Source organism: Pituophis catenifer, unplaced genomic scaffold, assembly GCF_029215685.1.
Source record: "Pituophis catenifer annectens isolate HBS135680 unplaced genomic scaffold, rPitCat1.0.hap2 SCAF_1, whole genome shotgun sequence".
Taxonomy (NCBI): domain Eukaryota; kingdom Metazoa; phylum Chordata; class Lepidosauria; order Squamata; family Colubridae; genus Pituophis; species Pituophis catenifer.
Genome location: NW_027256881.1, coordinates 324,494,998 through 324,512,279, shown reverse-complemented (window position 1 = coordinate 324,512,279; position 17,282 = coordinate 324,494,998). Strand labels below are relative to the sequence as shown.

At 40.9% G+C, this 17,282-nt stretch overlaps 1 protein-coding gene across 1 annotated transcript in view; it reads left to right on the top strand.

Annotated features, from left to right (window-relative positions):
• NID2 (nidogen 2) overlaps positions 1-17,282 on the top strand; it is a 75,749-nt gene that overhangs the window by 22,868 nt on the left and 35,599 nt on the right. Inside the window, exons 4-8 of the mRNA XM_070931671.1 lie at positions 3,439-4,145; positions 9,134-9,283; positions 10,665-10,910; positions 12,357-12,557; positions 14,130-14,360. Of these exons, the coding sequence (XP_070787772.1) occupies positions 3,439-4,145; positions 9,134-9,283; positions 10,665-10,910; positions 12,357-12,557; positions 14,130-14,360 (1,535 nt within the window). The remainder of the gene's footprint in view (positions 1-3,438; positions 4,146-9,133; positions 9,284-10,664; positions 10,911-12,356; positions 12,558-14,129; positions 14,361-17,282) is intronic.

Here is a 17,282-nt window from a genome sequence, read left to right as displayed (position 1 = left end):
AAAGAACTTTACTAGATCAGACTTAAAGCTCATGTAGTCTGGCATCCTGGTTCTTTTTATCATGGAATCATAGAACTGGAAACTTTACAGAAGTTATCTATTCCAAATCCCTAGCAGAATCTGCTAGAAAGGTTTCCCAATTGTGGCAGCTTCCAGATCTTGTGAGAACTTCCAGAATGGTGTATGGATTTCCACAGTTCTCATTCATTGCCATGCTGACTGTGAACTTTTGGGATTTGAAGCCTGCATGTCTGGAAATTACCAAAGTTGGGAAACCACCATAGATTATCTCTGATAATTGACTATCTATGACCATTTTCAAACTTTTTGCATATTATGAATCTCTTTTGCTATTTTTTGCCATTCATCTAGTATGAAAAGACAGAGTTGTTGCTTTCCTAGTAAATTGTCATTATCTTCTATAACTTGGTATCATCCACAGGTGAGATACTATTATTACAAGTAATCCAAAACATTGATATGGAGTAAAGATCCAGTATCCAAAGAATTTTCATTGACAAATGAGCTAGTTATTACTGTGTCTAGAAGAAGCAAAATATATTACGGAAAGGAGCAAATTTGTGCACATTTGCTCGTCCCCTTGCAACTTTTAAAAACAGGTTTGCTCTAGGCTTCTGTCTGAGTTAAACACACACACACACGCACACACACACACACACACACCATCCATGGTGGCCATCAGGATGTATGTGTGTTGATTTGCTGGCTGGGAATTCTGGGAGTTGAAATTCACAAATCTGAAAGTTACCAAGGTTGAGAAATGGATGACATCTATCGGGTTTTCTATCTATCGATCTATCGGATAAAAATAAAACGTCTTCTGAGGGTGCCCTTCTGACATGTTGGTTCTGTTTCATTCCCAGCTCCATATCACTAATCATGGCTAGAAATGATGGGGTTTATAGTCCATTATATCTGGAAAGTGTTAGAACAGGAAACATTGTTTTCAAGGAAGGTCAAAGCAATCTATTGTAATCTCTTATTAAGAAGTACATATTTTCTAGCAGTTCAAACTTCCTAGCAGCCTAAGATAGCATTAAAATGCTTGAGGAGAGAACGGGAGGTGAAAGTTTAGATTTTTTTCACTGAAACATGACCACTGCAAGGAGTCAAGCTTGTAAAAGAACAGCTGCCATATATAATTCCCACTATCAAAAGCCAGCTGTTCCCTCTCTTGGATCTGGCTGGCTTGAGAAGCATCTGCATAAATAATGGCAAATGAGCGGCTGCTAAATAAACTTTTACAAAGGATATTTTATTTGTTTAGATAGGCTAGGAGCTCACATCTAAATATTTAACCAGTTATTTTATGATACAAATGTTAGTCCAACTTTTGCACAATGAGCGCAAAAGGAACAACTACACATACCATACATACAAAGTCAATCTCTCCCTGCTTAGCCGATACCACCCACCCATATTGTAGCAGTTAATTGTATCTAGTTGTCTGCTTAACCCAAGTATGGGTAGGAAACCCAATAGCCCTTGTGTCTGTACGTTTCTTCCTTCAGCAATGGTCACATTTCTAGCTACATTTCCTCCTGACCGTGGCCTCATATCAGATGTTCCCTTGATTCTTTCCTGCCTTCCCAAACACTCCTCTCCCTGGATAATCATGTGGCCGATGATTTTTTAAACTTTCTGTGATTTTTCTCTTTCCACATTTACAATGCAAATATTTGCTTCTTTGCTTCCTGATGCCTTCAACTAGCCTATGCTCCAGTAAACTTCAGTGGACACATTAACGTTGATTCCTCCCTACAATTTGGAATCCAGTTGCATCTGTGCTATATGGTTGCTCAGTTGCATGACTAATCCAGATCAGATGGTTGCCTCCCATGCCAATATTTCTCCTTAATGAGGCCTGCAGCTACTACTGTAGTTAGTAATATGATCCAGGACTGTGGTTGGAGAAATGTCCATTACGTTTCTTTTCATTGTTAATAGCTGTTCATATTCATTGATATGTACCTTGTCTTCTACCTCAAATGGATGTTCAAGGTCGTCAACAAGAACAAAAGAAAATGCTTAAACTGAAAGAATGCTTAAACTTAAAAAGAAAATGCCTGGTGGTGCAGTGGACTAAACTACTGTTAAAGTAGTATTTAGCTGCCAGCTGCCTGCAATTACTGCGAGTTCAATTCTCACCAGGCTCAAGGTTGACTCAGCCTTCCATCCTTCTGAGGTAGGTAAAATGAGGACCCGGTTTGTGGGGGCAATAAGCTGACTTTGTATAAAATAGAACACCTCTTAGGGGGGCCAAAAGCCCTCCTAAGCAGGTATATACAAAAGTATGAAGGCTATTGCTTAAAAGCATTGTAAGCCGCCCTGAGTCTCCGGAGAAGGGCGGCATATAAATCAAACTAATAAATAAATAAATAAATAAATAAATAAATAAATAAATAAATAAATAAATAAATAAATAAATAAATAAATGTAAAAGTGCACATTTAGAAACATTATTGAAAATAATAATCAAATCCTCATTTGATTTAAGCTCAAGAGCTGTGCCTCATCCTTCTGAAAGTAAAGAGGACAGGGATCAAATACAATTCTTGGACAAATGAGTTTTCCTGCTTGGGAATGATGTGAGGCAACATTATGGCCTCTCTAAGCAAGTGTATCTTCAAAAGTCTGTCCTCTGCAGCAGATTTTTATGGAAGTAGAGAATCTATAAATTTTGAAATGAATGAATGAATGAATGAATGAATGAATGAATATAATTATGATTCCAGGACTGTACTATATGTCAGATATTCACTTCCAAAGCATAAAGAGATTTTTAGGTTGTCTCAGTCTTCCTATTCGTTCCTTATTTCTCTTCCTGCTTGTACCATAATTTATTAGATAAAAGCCTTGTGTATTAGGCTGTGCTTTATTTGTGCTAGCAGTCTTCCCTAATGAGAAATAAACTAGAGTTTCCCATTCCAGTACCCAATAACAATTGGGTGAGCCCTGAGGAAAATAAGATGGAAGACTAGGTCATCCATGGTTTGGTTCCTTCATGGTTTGGTTCCTTCTCTTAGAGCCTTTTGATTTTTTGGGCACCCATCCCTTGTTACTCTTTCTTTGGATGGAGAGTGTGGTTCCTACTGTTGGAAATCAAATGATTGAAAGCTTCTTGTATGTGAAAATGTATGTGTTATGTGGGTCTGTGTTTGTGTGCATGCTGCCTTTCAGTGTGCATTGCCACTCCATAAGGTATATATATATATTTATCTGATAGGAAGAGGACTGTATTTCCTTTCCACCTCTGAAAAAAAAAAGATTAGACAGAACCCCAGTACTATATTCTTTGTAATCCAGACAATCCTCCCATTTTTTATGGGTGAGGAAAGCGAGTGTTATTTATTTTAGTAAATTTAATACTCAGTTCTTGCCATGTCTGGATCTAACTTTTATTCTGTCTCCATGCAGGATCAGCAATGCAGGGATCCCAGGTCTATGGGCCTTCCACATTGGCAGCACCTCCCCATTGGATAACGTGGTCCCGGCTGCAGTGGGTGGGAAGCTTTCTCCTTTTCCAAGAAACCCAGAGAGCAGCTCTGTTTACCACAGTGCCTTGGAGTCTGAATATCCTGACTTAACACTTGATTATGTAGATCCCTTCTATGATGGGACTGAAGATGACTTTGAGTACTTGCCTGTAAGCCCCACTAAACTGGCTCCTGAAATGGGAGCTAGCACCGGACCAAATCTCCACGATGAATTAGATCATAGCAAGCCGAGGCCTTCTGGTGCTGAACAGGATTTAGAACTGGAGTCTGCATTTCATTACCCAGCATCTAGACATCCTCCCTCTTATTCTGTCCTGGATTCTATCTCCTTATACCCAGTAGAGGAAGCACCATCTGCACCATCTTCTGCAGAAAGGACTCTGTCCTTATCTACAGTGTATGAGAGCCCAATTGAGGCGGTCACTGCCACCCTGCTGGGACGCTCTGGCAATAAAGATGCCCTACTGTCTCAAGAAGATAAGAGAGGCTCCCCTTTAGACACAGAACCCTTTCCAGTCTACCCAGAAGGTGAAGTTATCCTTGAAAGCTTCCCAGATCATGCTCCTCCCTTCAGCCCCAGGAGACGGGTCATTGGTATAAATGAGGATGTTAGTTTCAACCCAGATGGTAAGTTCACAAGACTTCCTAATAACCTAGTCCTCATGAACTTCTGATCTCTAAATCATGTTTGAAACTACTGCTAATGCTGCACGAAGTTCAAAGTAGTGACTGTTACCTTCAAAACCCCTCAGGGATTGAGTATCCTAGGCCATTGTTCCTTGGCACAGTATGATTTGAAATAACTATTGTTCTTACTATGTTTAGGGTTTTAACCGTGTTATTGTATATTAGGGATATAAGCTACCTAGGTCAGTCATGACTGAAGTGATCTAGGAGACCAGGCAAATATACAGATGAACAAACATGCAAACGTCTAGGAAGCCCTGATTGCTGACAAGAGTAGCAGCCCATGGGGACATAGAACAAGCCAGGTTGTTGATATTTAGCATGTTGGCTGTTGAAAATTATTCATTTAGAGAGAGAGGAGGTTGATTATAACTCTTTGCATCATGAAAGAGGACACCCAGCAGCTGGGAAATGCTGTAGCACAAATAGTTATATTCCAGTCTTAATTGCACTAATATCATCCTCTATATAGCAATAGCACTTAGCAATAGCTATTGCTATATAGCTTAGACTTCACAGTGCTTTTACAGCCCTCTCTAAGTGGTTTACAGAGTCAGCATATTGCCCCCAACAATCTGGTTCTTCATTTTACCAGACCTTGGAAGGATGGAAGGCTGAGTCAGCCTTGAACCAGTCAGGATCAAACAGTGGGAATACAGAATTAGTCTGCAATACTGCATTCTAGCCATTGTGCCAAAATGGCTCTATATGCAATCAGTTCACTGATGTACTGCAGTTAACTCCCTTTTTCACCCTCTAGGCCATGGGTGTCAAACTCGTGATGTCACACTGCTGTCATGTGATGTATTGTGACGTTTTTTCCCATCGCGGGGCTGGGGTGGGTGTGGCCTGCACGTGACATATCCGGCCTGCGGGTCACCAGTTTGACACTCCTGCCTAGGCTTTGCACTCCAGATGATTGACGGGAGATGATGGGAATCTTCAAATGGTGGCTTACCAAAAAACAACAATAACCCCCACCTCAGTAAGCCTCCAGCTTTTAATGCCAGCTGAATTTGAGTATTGTGGGTGCCAAGCATTTAGCAGGCCACGCTTTTTGCTATTGGATTATTTATGAATAATGCAGATTTCTATTTAGCAAAGATTCTCCCCAAGGAGACCACTCTCAATCCAATGAAACCCTGAAGCATGGAGAAAATAAATATGTGCATGGTTAAACACAGCTTTGACACTTCCTTTAGATCACCATTAACAATAGTCCCCGGCCACATGCTTTTGATTTGTAATGATCTGTTAATTTGTTTATTCAACAGGCCAATGGGCCAGGTCATCTGCTGGCATAACATCAGATGATGCCCGGCTTTACATTTCAGTCTCAGGCTAAACAATGTTGATGTAAAAATTCTGTCCTGGGGCTTAGATGCTGTAAGGGTGTAGATGAGGGGTGGGAACAGGCTTAAAGCCTAACCATTTAAAGCCTAAACTTATAAGAGCCGTAGTGGCGCAGTGATTAGAGTGCAGTACTGCAGACTACTTCTATTGATCACCGGCTGCCAGCAGTTTGGCAGATTGAATCTCACCAGGCTCAAGGTAGACTCAGACTTCCATCTTTCTGAGGTGGGTAAAATGGGGACCCAGATTGTTGGGGGCAATATGCTGACACTGTAAACCACTTAGAGAGCGCTGTAAAGCACTGGGAATCGGTATATAAGTCTAAGTGCTACTGCTATTGCTAAACTAGCTTTAGTTTCAAGGACCTGCTTTTTACAATGATTTACTATCTTCCTCCTCAATGAGCAACTGTGAGTTGCTTGTAGGGATCCATCCATAGTCCATAAAGGACTATGTCTTTACTTGGATTGGGAGGCGGTTCTTATAGCTATTCATCTCCTAATTACCTCCCATTTAGATAATTGTAATGCTCAACTTGGTTCTACTCTTGAAGACCACTTAGGCTCAGGGTGCACAGATTTTATAGGTACCATTGCTCTGTGAGCTGCATTGGTTACTGATGGGCTGCCTCAGGGGTGGGTTCTAAATTTTTTACTACTGGTTCTGTGGGCGTGGCTTATTCTGTGGGTGTGGCTTGGAGGTCATGTGACTAGGTGGGTGTGGCTAGCTGGCCAGAGTCATTTCTGGAAGGTCCTCGCACTTACGACCAGTCCTCGCACTTACGACCCGACTCATTTGTTTTCTTTTAACACTGATCAGCTGTAGGAGGGCCCTTTGAAGCCCCGCGGCAAGAGTTTAAACAGTTTTTTTCCCTCTAGTCATCAGCTGAGACTCAGGAGGTAGCAATAGATTGGGGGTGGGACCAAATAAAAGGTAAGAATAACGTGGGGGGGTGGGGTGGGGAGAACCGGTTCAGTGACATCATATCGTCACCGCTACTGGCTCAGCCGAACCGGACCGAACCGGGAGGAACCCACCACTGGGCTCCCTGATACAATTCACAGGACTCTTGTCACCTACCGTATAAAGCCCTTCATGATTTGAATCCTGGTTATCCATAAGACTATCTTTTCCTTATTGTTTCTGCATGACTGGTAACATCTGGAAAAGTTGGCAACCTCCAGGTCTCAGCTATCGAGCCTTATCATTTTTAGGACCCAGTAGATGTAGAGAGCCATGCCTGTCCTGTGGAATGGTTTGCTCCCTGTGATCTGTATGAAGCTGATCCTGTTGGGTTTCCACAAAGATCTCTTCATTTTGCAGATCCTGGGGTAGGTTAGAGGGATGTGCTCCCAAGAAGTAATTTTTGGTGGGATAGGTGTTTGAGTTGTCCCCTTACCGATGTGAATTATTTACTCTTCTGGACTTCACTATTTGTTGTTAGCTGTTATTTTTCCAGTATTTTAACTCTGTGGCATAAACTACATAGAATTACCCAGGGATTGAGGTCATATAAATAAATGAATAAAATCTTTGTATTGATATGCTTATAAGGTAAGATTCAAATGTAAAGTTCTGAAGGCTCTGTTATGTTTTGTAGAAATTCATAAATAAGATCAATTTTAAAGCGAGGCCAAAAAAAGTCCATGAAAGACTGCAGAGCCAACAACAAAAGAAGAAAAACAGCTGTTTTGCTTAGCAGCAAAAACTTATCAAAATTACATATAGACCAGCTTTATATATAACCTTTATACTGAGGAGAGCTTAATTTCACGGAATGGCAAGATCCTTAAAGAGGACTTCAGAAGGTTTGACTGGCTTCTAAGGGAGAATGTTCTCCTCAAATATCCAGGTCTCAAGTAAGGATGAACTGTGTAGAAATGAGTAAGACTTTACATATTGTTCAGAAAGAGCTGCCAGCTCTTTAAATATGGGCAAGATAAGTTTCCTAATGTGTATTCCAGTTAGCAACATCTATTGCTTCATTTTGTATGAATTGAACTATGAATGATGGACACACAGACACAGCAGCTCAGTTTATGCATGGCATGGATGAGGTAAACTACCCTAATCTAGCTTTTCCATTTGATTGATGGGAAGTGCTGGACAAATTTTACATCATTCCTAAGCTGATTTGGGATACAGGAAGTAAAGTCCAGCACATCTGAAGAGTATCATCAGTTGTTCATTCCACTAACAGTTATTTTTTAAATTAAGTTCAAACCTTTATTGTAATATCAAAACATTTCAGAATATGTTCAGGAACATTTCAGGATTTCCTTTTATAAAGAATAAAAGGGGAAAAAGATCTTTGCCAAAAAATACAGTACTCCTCATTCTGGATAAACAATAACAGGTCACTGTCTTGATGGAGACTTTCTAGATGAAATTTATAGTCTGAGTTGCCAAAAAGAAGAGCAGATTAGAAAGTATAAAGTCATAATGTTTTGGCTTTGCTTTTGGATACAGTCATTGGTCAATTTCAAAAGGCATCTTTACTTGGAACAGCTTACATCCTTCAACGATACCTTTACAGTAACACCATCAAATAATCGGTTCTGTCTATCCCAGATCCTTGGGAAGGACTTGATACATGGATAAAGATGCCAAATCCAGTCTGAACATCTGGCTGATTTATGATGGACCGTAAGAATAGAATAGAATAGAATAGAATAGAATAGAATAGAATAGAATAGAATAGAATAGAATAGAATAGAATAGAATAGAATAGAATAGAATAGAATAGAACAGAATAACAGAGTTGGACGGGACCTTGGAGGTCTTCTAGTCTAACCCCCTGCTTAGGCAGGAAACCCTACACCACTTCAGACAGATGGTTATCCAATCTCTTCTTAAAAACTTCCAGTATTGGAGCATTCATACAACTTCTAGAGGCAAATTGTTCCACTGATTAATAGTTCTAACTGTCAGGGAATTTCTCCTTAGTTCTAGTTTGCTTTTTTCCTTGATTAGTTTCCACTCATTGCTTCTTAAGTAAAATAAAAACTATTTTGCGACCATATCTATAATATCAACAAACATCCGCATCTGCCTATCCCAGGTCCTTGGAAAGGATTTAATAGGTTGATAAAAATGCAAAATCCAGTCAGAACATCTGGCTGACTATAAGGAGTAAATAAACTAGCCTACATAAAACCTACTAACAATACATAATTCATTAGGTAAAACTTATACAATGTAAAACATAAAAGTTATGGAAGCCTCTCACCACAACTAGCTCTTCAATCAGAGAAAAGCCTCTATTCCTCAGAATCAATAAAAAGAACAACTTTCAAATGTGTTTTAAAAATATAAGGAAAACTCTCCAAAGAGGTGGGAGAAAACATAGAAAATGTTGGCCTTGCCTATGGAAGTGTCTGTCCACTGAGAATGTTGCTCACCCACATTGTGAGACAAATATTGACTGGTGTGGGGTAGGCCAGGATGTTGTGGAACAGCATCCTTGTGCAACCTAAAAAGGCTGGCTGGGAATTTAGGAGTCCTTCCAAACCACCGGTGGCACCGAATCAGAAAAGACTGTCTTGTTCCCTTGTAACCATATGTTTTCCCTTTAGTATTCACATACAGCACTGCCAATGTGGAAACGTGTGAGGATTACCATAGCCAGTGCTCCCAAAATGCATTCTGCACCGATTATAGCACTGGCTTCTGCTGCCACTGTCAGTCCAAGTTCTATGGGAATGGCAGGCACTGCTTGCCAGAAGGTATGTATGTCCATTTACATTTCTAGATGCCACTGAAATGTGTCGGGTGTGTGTGTCTGAGATGTCTCTGCTCCAGCTCTGTATTTCCTTGGGCAGATGTGTGCAACCGCAGCATGAATAATTCTGCCATCTACTACTAAAACTCTTCTGTCTGTAACCTTTAACTGGGCAAAACAGTGCATTATAGGGCAGCAATTTTTGGACCAAGGTACCTCATGTGGGCTAACTTACAGAATGCATCCAAAATCAGATCCCATGATTTTTGTGAGATTGAAAGTTGCCAAATTTCTGGATGCTTCAGTGATACTGCCCTGCCACCCTGTCGCCCAGAGGTTCAGTAGGCCGATCCTTCCCTAGTCGTCTAGAGCAGGGGTCTCCAACCTTGGCAACTTTGAGCCTGGTGGATTTCAACACCCAGAATTCTGGGAGTTGAAGTCCTCCAGGCTTGAAGTTGCCAACGGTGGAGGCCCCAGTTCTAGAGGCCTGGTAGACAAGGCCCCCCCTTCACTTTCTGAGAATCAAGAGGACCGGTCTCATCCTATCCCTCTGGAGGCTAGGTATACTGGCCTCACCATCAGCTGCCTGAGGGTGTTTGCCTGCAGTCAATCCAGCAGGAAGTCATAAATTACTCCTGTTCCCATTGCTTTTTTTGCTCTTGGTTATTCTGTTTCTCTGTTAGGTAAGGAAATATCTCTGAAATGATGATTCAACAGGTCTCAGGTTTTTAGCATAGAAAGAAAGGAAAAATAAAGCACTTTCTCTGACCCATGGAGCTCGAATAAGTGATTTTAAGTTTGTTCTGAAGTTTAGGTGCAGTGCTGTGGAGACAAATGATGGGGTTCCCCCCCCCCCAATTTTTTACACAAGAGAAGAGGTTTTGGTGAAGTTCTAATCGGAAAGTGATGTTCTTGCACTTTCATAGCTACAGATAAGCCAAGGCAATGTGTGAATGCCCTGTCTTTCATTGTACATTCATCTCTGCAGTGATTTCCCCTGCTTTTCTGTGCTTCACGTCAGCCCCTAAAGAAAACATCTGGAGGGAACCTGTGCAATGAATAAAACTAGACTAAAATGGGATTGTATTATTGGAAGATAGCTATTGTTTTAAAATGTTCTGTGAATCAGGCTATGGTATTAAGCCATAATCTGGTTTATTTATTTGGGCCTAGCATGGTATGTGTTTTATTGTCTTGGGTTGAAGGGTTTAACCTGTTTTGGGAATCCTTCCACGGAAGATCTTCCAGTTTGGAATTTTAAATCCTCTTCTACCGTGGTATAGAAATTAACACATGAAAGAGATTTCCCTGTGTAAAATCTTTCATGGTGGCCATCTCTGGGAACTTTTGGTCCTTAGATGGCTGATGCTGCTTTTGCTTCTTAGGAGCTGCTCATCGTCTAAATGGCAAAGTGAGTGGAAACCTCCTGGTAGGACAAACGCCGGTGCGTTTTAGTGAAGTAGACCTACATGCTTACATTGTTGGCAATGATGGAAGAGCATACACGGCTATCAGTCATGTGCCTCAGCCAGCTGCCTCGTCCCTGATGCCATTGGCTCCCATCGGGGGCCTGTTTGGTTGGCTTTTTGCTCTGGAGAAACCTGGCTACGAAAATGGCTTCAGCGTCACTGGTGAGTAGAAGAGGGCCCTCATCTAAACAGAGGAGCCTGTTTGTTTGTTTGTTTGTTTGTTTGTTTGTTTGTTTGTCTATCTATCTGTCTGTCTGTCTGTCTATCTATTTATCTACAGTATCTATCCACTTATCTATCTATCTTGTAGGCAATGCAGAATAAACATTTAAAAAATAAATGAAGATCTTAAATTTAAACATTCAATTAAAATAAAACTAAGCAGGATGGAAAGGGAGGATGCAAACTGTGCACAGAGAGGAATGTTCTCCACTCCCTTAAAGACCTCCAACATGCTGCACCCCCATTAAGGCCCTGGGCTAATTTGGCATAGACATGTCTTCAAGGCCTTTCGGAAAGCCAAAAAGGTGGGAGCAGATCTGACTTGGGAGGGCAAGAAGTTCCAGAGGGTGGGAGCCATGGCAGAAAGGAATCTTCTTCTAGGCTCCATCAGCTGAAATTCCTTGGCTGAATGAGTCCACAGCAGGGGTCTCCAACCTTGGCAATTTTAAGACTTGTGGTTCGCTGACTGAGGAACTCTGGGAATTGAAGTCCACAAGTCTTAAAGTTGCCAAGGTTGGAGACCCCTGGTCCACAGCATGCCTCTTCTGCTGACACAAGTGGAGCTGGCTAATCCCATCTGTGTGAATATGGTTTCCATGCAAACAAATTTGTGCCCAAGAAACATCAAAGCCATAAATGTACAGGTAGTTCTCGTATTTTATTTCGATCTCGTTTTAAACTGTTTTTATCGGATTTTAGTAATAATTTGTGTTTGGAACTCTGTACTTTGATATGGCCAATGGGCTAAACAATAAACTAAACTCTAACTCTCGGTAGTCCTTGACTTAAAACCACTTGTTTAGTGACTGTTCGAAGTTATAGTGGCATGGGAAAAAAGCGACTTATGACCATAATTCACACTTACCACTGTTGCAGCATCCCCATGGTCACACGATCAAATTCAGACGCTTGGCAACTGGCTCATGTTTAAGACAGTTGCTGTGTCCCAGGGTGTGATCACCTTTTGCAACCTTCTGATGAGCAAAGTTAATAGGGAAGCCAGATTCACTTAACAATTGTGTTACTAAATTAACAGCTGCAGTTATTCCCTTAACAACTGTGGCAAGAAAGGTAATCTAGGGCAAAACTCTGTTTTGCTTAGCAACGGAAGTTTGGGCTCAATTGTGGTCATAAATTGAGGACTACCTGTATCTATGTTTATACACGTTTGCCTAGTTTTCTTCCTTATTCATGCCAGCTCATTATAGGAAGATGGAATGAACTGTGAAGTATTTTCTTTCAGTCACTATTATAAAGACTAGAAGCACATTCCTCTGACTCCGGCCCTGTACTTTAGCTGATGCTGTATTTCAGGGCCATAAAATTGTGTGTTCGTGCTGGGCTTATTATTTTTGTTGTTTTTCCTCCCTTAACACTCTTCCCCAGGTGCTAAATTCACTCATAATCTGGAAGTTACGTTCTATCCAGGAGAAGAAAAAGTTTTCATCCAGCAAAGAGCCGATGGTCTGGATGCCGAAAATTACCTCAGTGTTAGGACTGAAATTCAAGGGCGAGTGCCTTATATTCCTGAGAATTTTACAGTCCACATAGCACCTTATAAGGAGATATACCATTACTTGGATTCAGGTATGATTGATTGCTGTATAAATAATCATTTGTCCTTTCCAGGCAAGCCATGCTGTCAAAGTCCACCTGCCTTCACAATCTTGCAATTAAGGTAGATTTTTTTTTAGACAAGAATCCTATGACATGAAAGTTGGTTGGCATATTCATATTTTAGTTAACATTTAGAAAAGTTCAAATAGGAGGAGGGAGGAGTACTAGATATGTTCACTCTCTTCAGTTATTTATAAAAATAATAAAGACAGATATAAATAAAGTCTCCCTTTTCTAAACTGGACATTTGACATCCTGGACTGGACATCCATCAAGCAAATTAGCTGCTATGTAGCAAATGTTATCATTTCATTTTTTTTTTTTTGGTTAAGTTGCATTTCTGTAAATAAATAGCATGAATGAATTAAAAAAAAGGAGAAGACTTGGCATTAGTTCTGTAAGTTCAGTTCTAAGTGTCCCCATTTTTTTCATGCTGACAGATACACTGCTGTGTGATTGCATCAATTAATGCACATATTTAAAGACTACCTTGATCTTCTAACATTGCAGTGCCTGGACTGTATCATGTGGCATCTTAGGGCAACGCAACAAACAGGGGCACCATGAGATATTTTACATTTTTGTGATATCCATTGGGAAAGTTCTAGGTTGCATAAACAAAGGAATAGAATCAAGATCACGTGAATTGTTAATACCACTTTATTTATTTATTTATTTATTTATTTATTTATTTATTTATTTATTTATTTATTTATTCGATTTATATGCCGCCCTTCTCCGGAGACTCAGGGCGGCTTACAATGCGTTAAGCAATAGCCTTCATACTTTTGTATATACCTGCTTAGTAGGGCTTTCGCCCCCCCCCAAGCGGTATTCTTTTTATACAAAGGCAGCTTATTGCCCCCACAATCCGGGTCCTCATATTTATGATGCTTTGGTAAGGCCACACTTGAAATACTGCATCTAGTTTTGGTCACCACGATGTAAAAAAGATGTTGAGACTCTAGAAAGAGTGCAAAGAAGAGAAACAAAGATGATTAGGGGACTGGAGGCTAAAACATATAAAGAACGGTTTTTGGAACTGGGTATGTTTAGTCTGATGAAAAGAAGGACCAGGGTTATATATGATAGCAGTACTCCAATATCTCAGGGGCTGCCACAAAGAAGAGGGAGTCAAGCTATTCTTCAAAGCACCTGAGGGTAGGACAAGAAGTAATGGGTAGAAACTAATCAAGGAGAGAAGCAACTTAGAACTAAGGAGAACTTTCCTGACAGTTAGAACAATTAATCCGTGGAACAACTTGCCTCCAGAAGTTGTTCCAATATTGGAAGGTTTTAAGAAGATGTTAGATAACCACTTATCTGAAGTGGTGTAGGGTTTCCTGCCTAAGCAGGGGGTTGGACTAGAAGACCTCCGAAGTCTCTTCCAACTCTGTTATTCTAGTCTAAAGTTGGGTTTTGCGGTGTCTATTTGCAGCATCATGCCTTCACAACATGAAGAGTTCTGTGAAGCAAGGAAGTTTGAGAACCTTTCTTCTAACTAGGTCTGACACTTTTGTTTTTTTAAAAAACCTTTTATAGTTGTGACATCTACTTCTTATCGAGAATATTCCCTAATTTCTGGAAACGTCAACCAAAGTTTCTCCTACCAGCTGCACCAGAATATAACCTACCAAGAATGTCCACATGCACGCCATCTCAGGTTACTTCGAACTACCCAGCAGCTGACGGTGGACAGGATCTTTGCTTTGTACAACGAAGAGGAAAGGGTACTTCGGTATGCCATTAACAACCAAATTGGACCCTTGGGAGGTGAGTTTGGATTGGGATGAGAGAGATTTGGGGCAGTTTTGCATTTCAGCTTCATTCTCTCTACTAATTTAAATTCCTTGGAAGTGTTGGCTGCCAATCTCTGAGATTATAATATTGAAAAGCAAAGCCATACCTCCTTACTAGTGCAGGGGTCACCAACCTTTCGGACCTCAGGGACTATTAAATTCATAATTATAAATCCCGTGGACCACTAATATGATCTGCTGCATATTAGGACCCCAACAGGAAGCAGTTGTTGGAGCTAAGCAGCCACCATGTGAAAGAGTTGGCAAAACAGCTGGCTCAGTTCAAATTGAATTTGACCAAAGCTCAGCAGAAGCACTTCACTGAGGACTATGAGCATAGGCTTTCCAAGCAGAGGGAAGATCTGCGGGAGTGCAAGGCCAGGTACCGGCGCCTGGAGGCTCAGTGGGATGAGATGGTCAGCCAGTTCCAGGCCATGAGGTAGTCCCACTGGAACAAGGCCCTCCGGCTCTTTGCCACCAGTGGCGCTTCCCCCAAGCCTTTACCGAAAGCCCCACACCAGGAGACTGAAGCAGACCCCAAGTTGGAATTTCTGCCCCCAACTCCAACCCTCACAAAAAGACCTCGAAGGGGGAGACTCTCTGCAGTAACACAAGCATTCATTGCACGTATCTGGCCCATGGGCCATAATTTGAGGATCCCTGTTTAGTGCAATATAAAAAATGCAAATAAATTTTCTGTGGACCATCAAAATTTTCTCACGGACCACCAGTGGTCCACAGACCATAAGTTGGTGACCGCTGTACTAGTGCATATAATAAATGGCTAGGCAGAATCTGTGTATCTGCATTGAATATTTTCCAGGATGAAGCAACCATTTCCTTTGAAATGTAAGGAACATTTATTTCTGCTTTCAAAGGTATAATGGTCATTCCAGGCAGACTCTCCTTAATACTGAGCTCTAAGGAGGAACCAGAATTACTTTTCTAACATAGAAGGAAAAATTCACATGCCCTCAAAAACAGACTTGTAAATGGAATCGCCAGTCAACATGTTGTGAACTTGCATTTTTTTTTTTAATAAAAGCTTCTTCAGGGACTTACAGAGTACCTCGATTTACAACAGTTCATTTAGTGAGCATCTAAAGTTACAATGGCACTGAAAAAAGCGACTTACGACCATTTTTCTCACTTACAACCGTTGTGGCACCCTCATGGTCACAGGGTCAGAATTTGGATGCTTGGCAATTGGCTTACAATTATGACGGTTACAGTGTCCCGGGGTCATATGATCACCTTTTGCGACCTTCAGGCAAGCAAAGTCAACAGGGAAGCCAGATTCACTTAACAACCATGTTACTAACTTAACAGCTACAGTGATTCACTTAACAACAATGGCAAGAAAGGTTGTAAAATGGAGCAAGACTCACTTAACAAATGTCTCACTGAGCAACAAAAAATTTGGGCTCAGTTGTGATCATAAGAGAACTACTGGCATGCAAGTTGTTTCCATTGGTATCACTCTCCAAATATCATTTTCATGGTCCTTCGGTTAAGGGGATGTTTTTTGTGTGTGTGTCAGTAGTGGGTTGCCCCCGGTTCAGACCGGTTCTATTGAACCGGTAGTAAAACCGGCGGGAGGCTCCGCCCACCGAACCTGACATCATCAGAACGCTTCTGCGCATGTGCAGAAGAGCGCGCACGCGGCCCCATTGCGAACCGGTAGTAAAGGTAAGTAGAACCCACCCCTGGTATGTGTGTGTAGGGAATGGAAACTGAGATGCCTTTTGACTTCTCTGTTGCCTTTTTCACCCCTTTACCCTTCCCTGAGCTTGTGAAGCTACGCTTCCTGAAGTAATCAGTGAGGATTAGCCAGACTTCCTGCCTGATAATGATAAAGAGATTTCAGAGCGTGTGGGCTGCAAGCTTAGAGTGCCTCCTTCCAAGACAAGGGGGTCGGTCCATGGCTTCCCTAACAACAAGAAGCACAGTTTGTTGTCTTCCGCTCCCACTCTTAAGTATGTAAATGAGTTCCAGATTTCAGGATTAAGAATCCAAATTTAAGGTTAAAAAAAGAAACAGCCATAGTTGAAGGATGAGTGTTTATCCAGCTGCAAATCCTGGAGACGGTATATAGAGAAAACTTAGTCCACTTGAAAGCAATAGGAAACTATGAGTAAATTCCACAAATCTATGGAAGAGAGTGGAATAATTATTGGTTGCTATCATAACATTTAAACCACCTCCAGATGTGTTTGAAGTCAACAATGGGATGGGATGGGATGGGATGGGATGGGATGGGATGGGATGGGATGGAATGGAATGGAATGGAATGGAATGGAATGGAATGGAATGGAATGGAATGGAATAGAATAGAATAGAATAGAATAGAATAGAATAGAATAGAATAGAATAGAATAGAATAGAATAGAATAGAATAGAATAATTTGACCAGGTGTAATTAGACACAAAAGGAATTTGTCTCTGGTGCAAAAGCTGGAATGCCTAGCAAACAATTGCCAGGTTTGAGATGGAAAGTCTGACATTTAGATTGTCTTCCTCAAGCTCATACCCCTTAAGAAGTTGCACTACATTTACCATCATCCTCTGACAGACAGGCCAATAACTGCAAATAATGAAAACCTCTTATTGGTATCATTACTATTATTATTATTATTATTACTCTGTTGCTTTGCATGTACACTGAGAGCTTTTGCACCAGAGACAAATTCCTTGTGTGTCTAATCATACTTGGCCAAATATTCTATTCTATTCTATTCTATTCTATTCTATTCTATTCTATTCTATTCTATTCTATTCTATTCTATTCTATTCTATTCTAGCTAGAAAAGAATTTTGCATGTTAGGATGAAATCATGATAATCAGTTGTCCTCTGTTAGGGAGGGAGATCCCTCTTATCCTTCTTAAAAGTAGTTT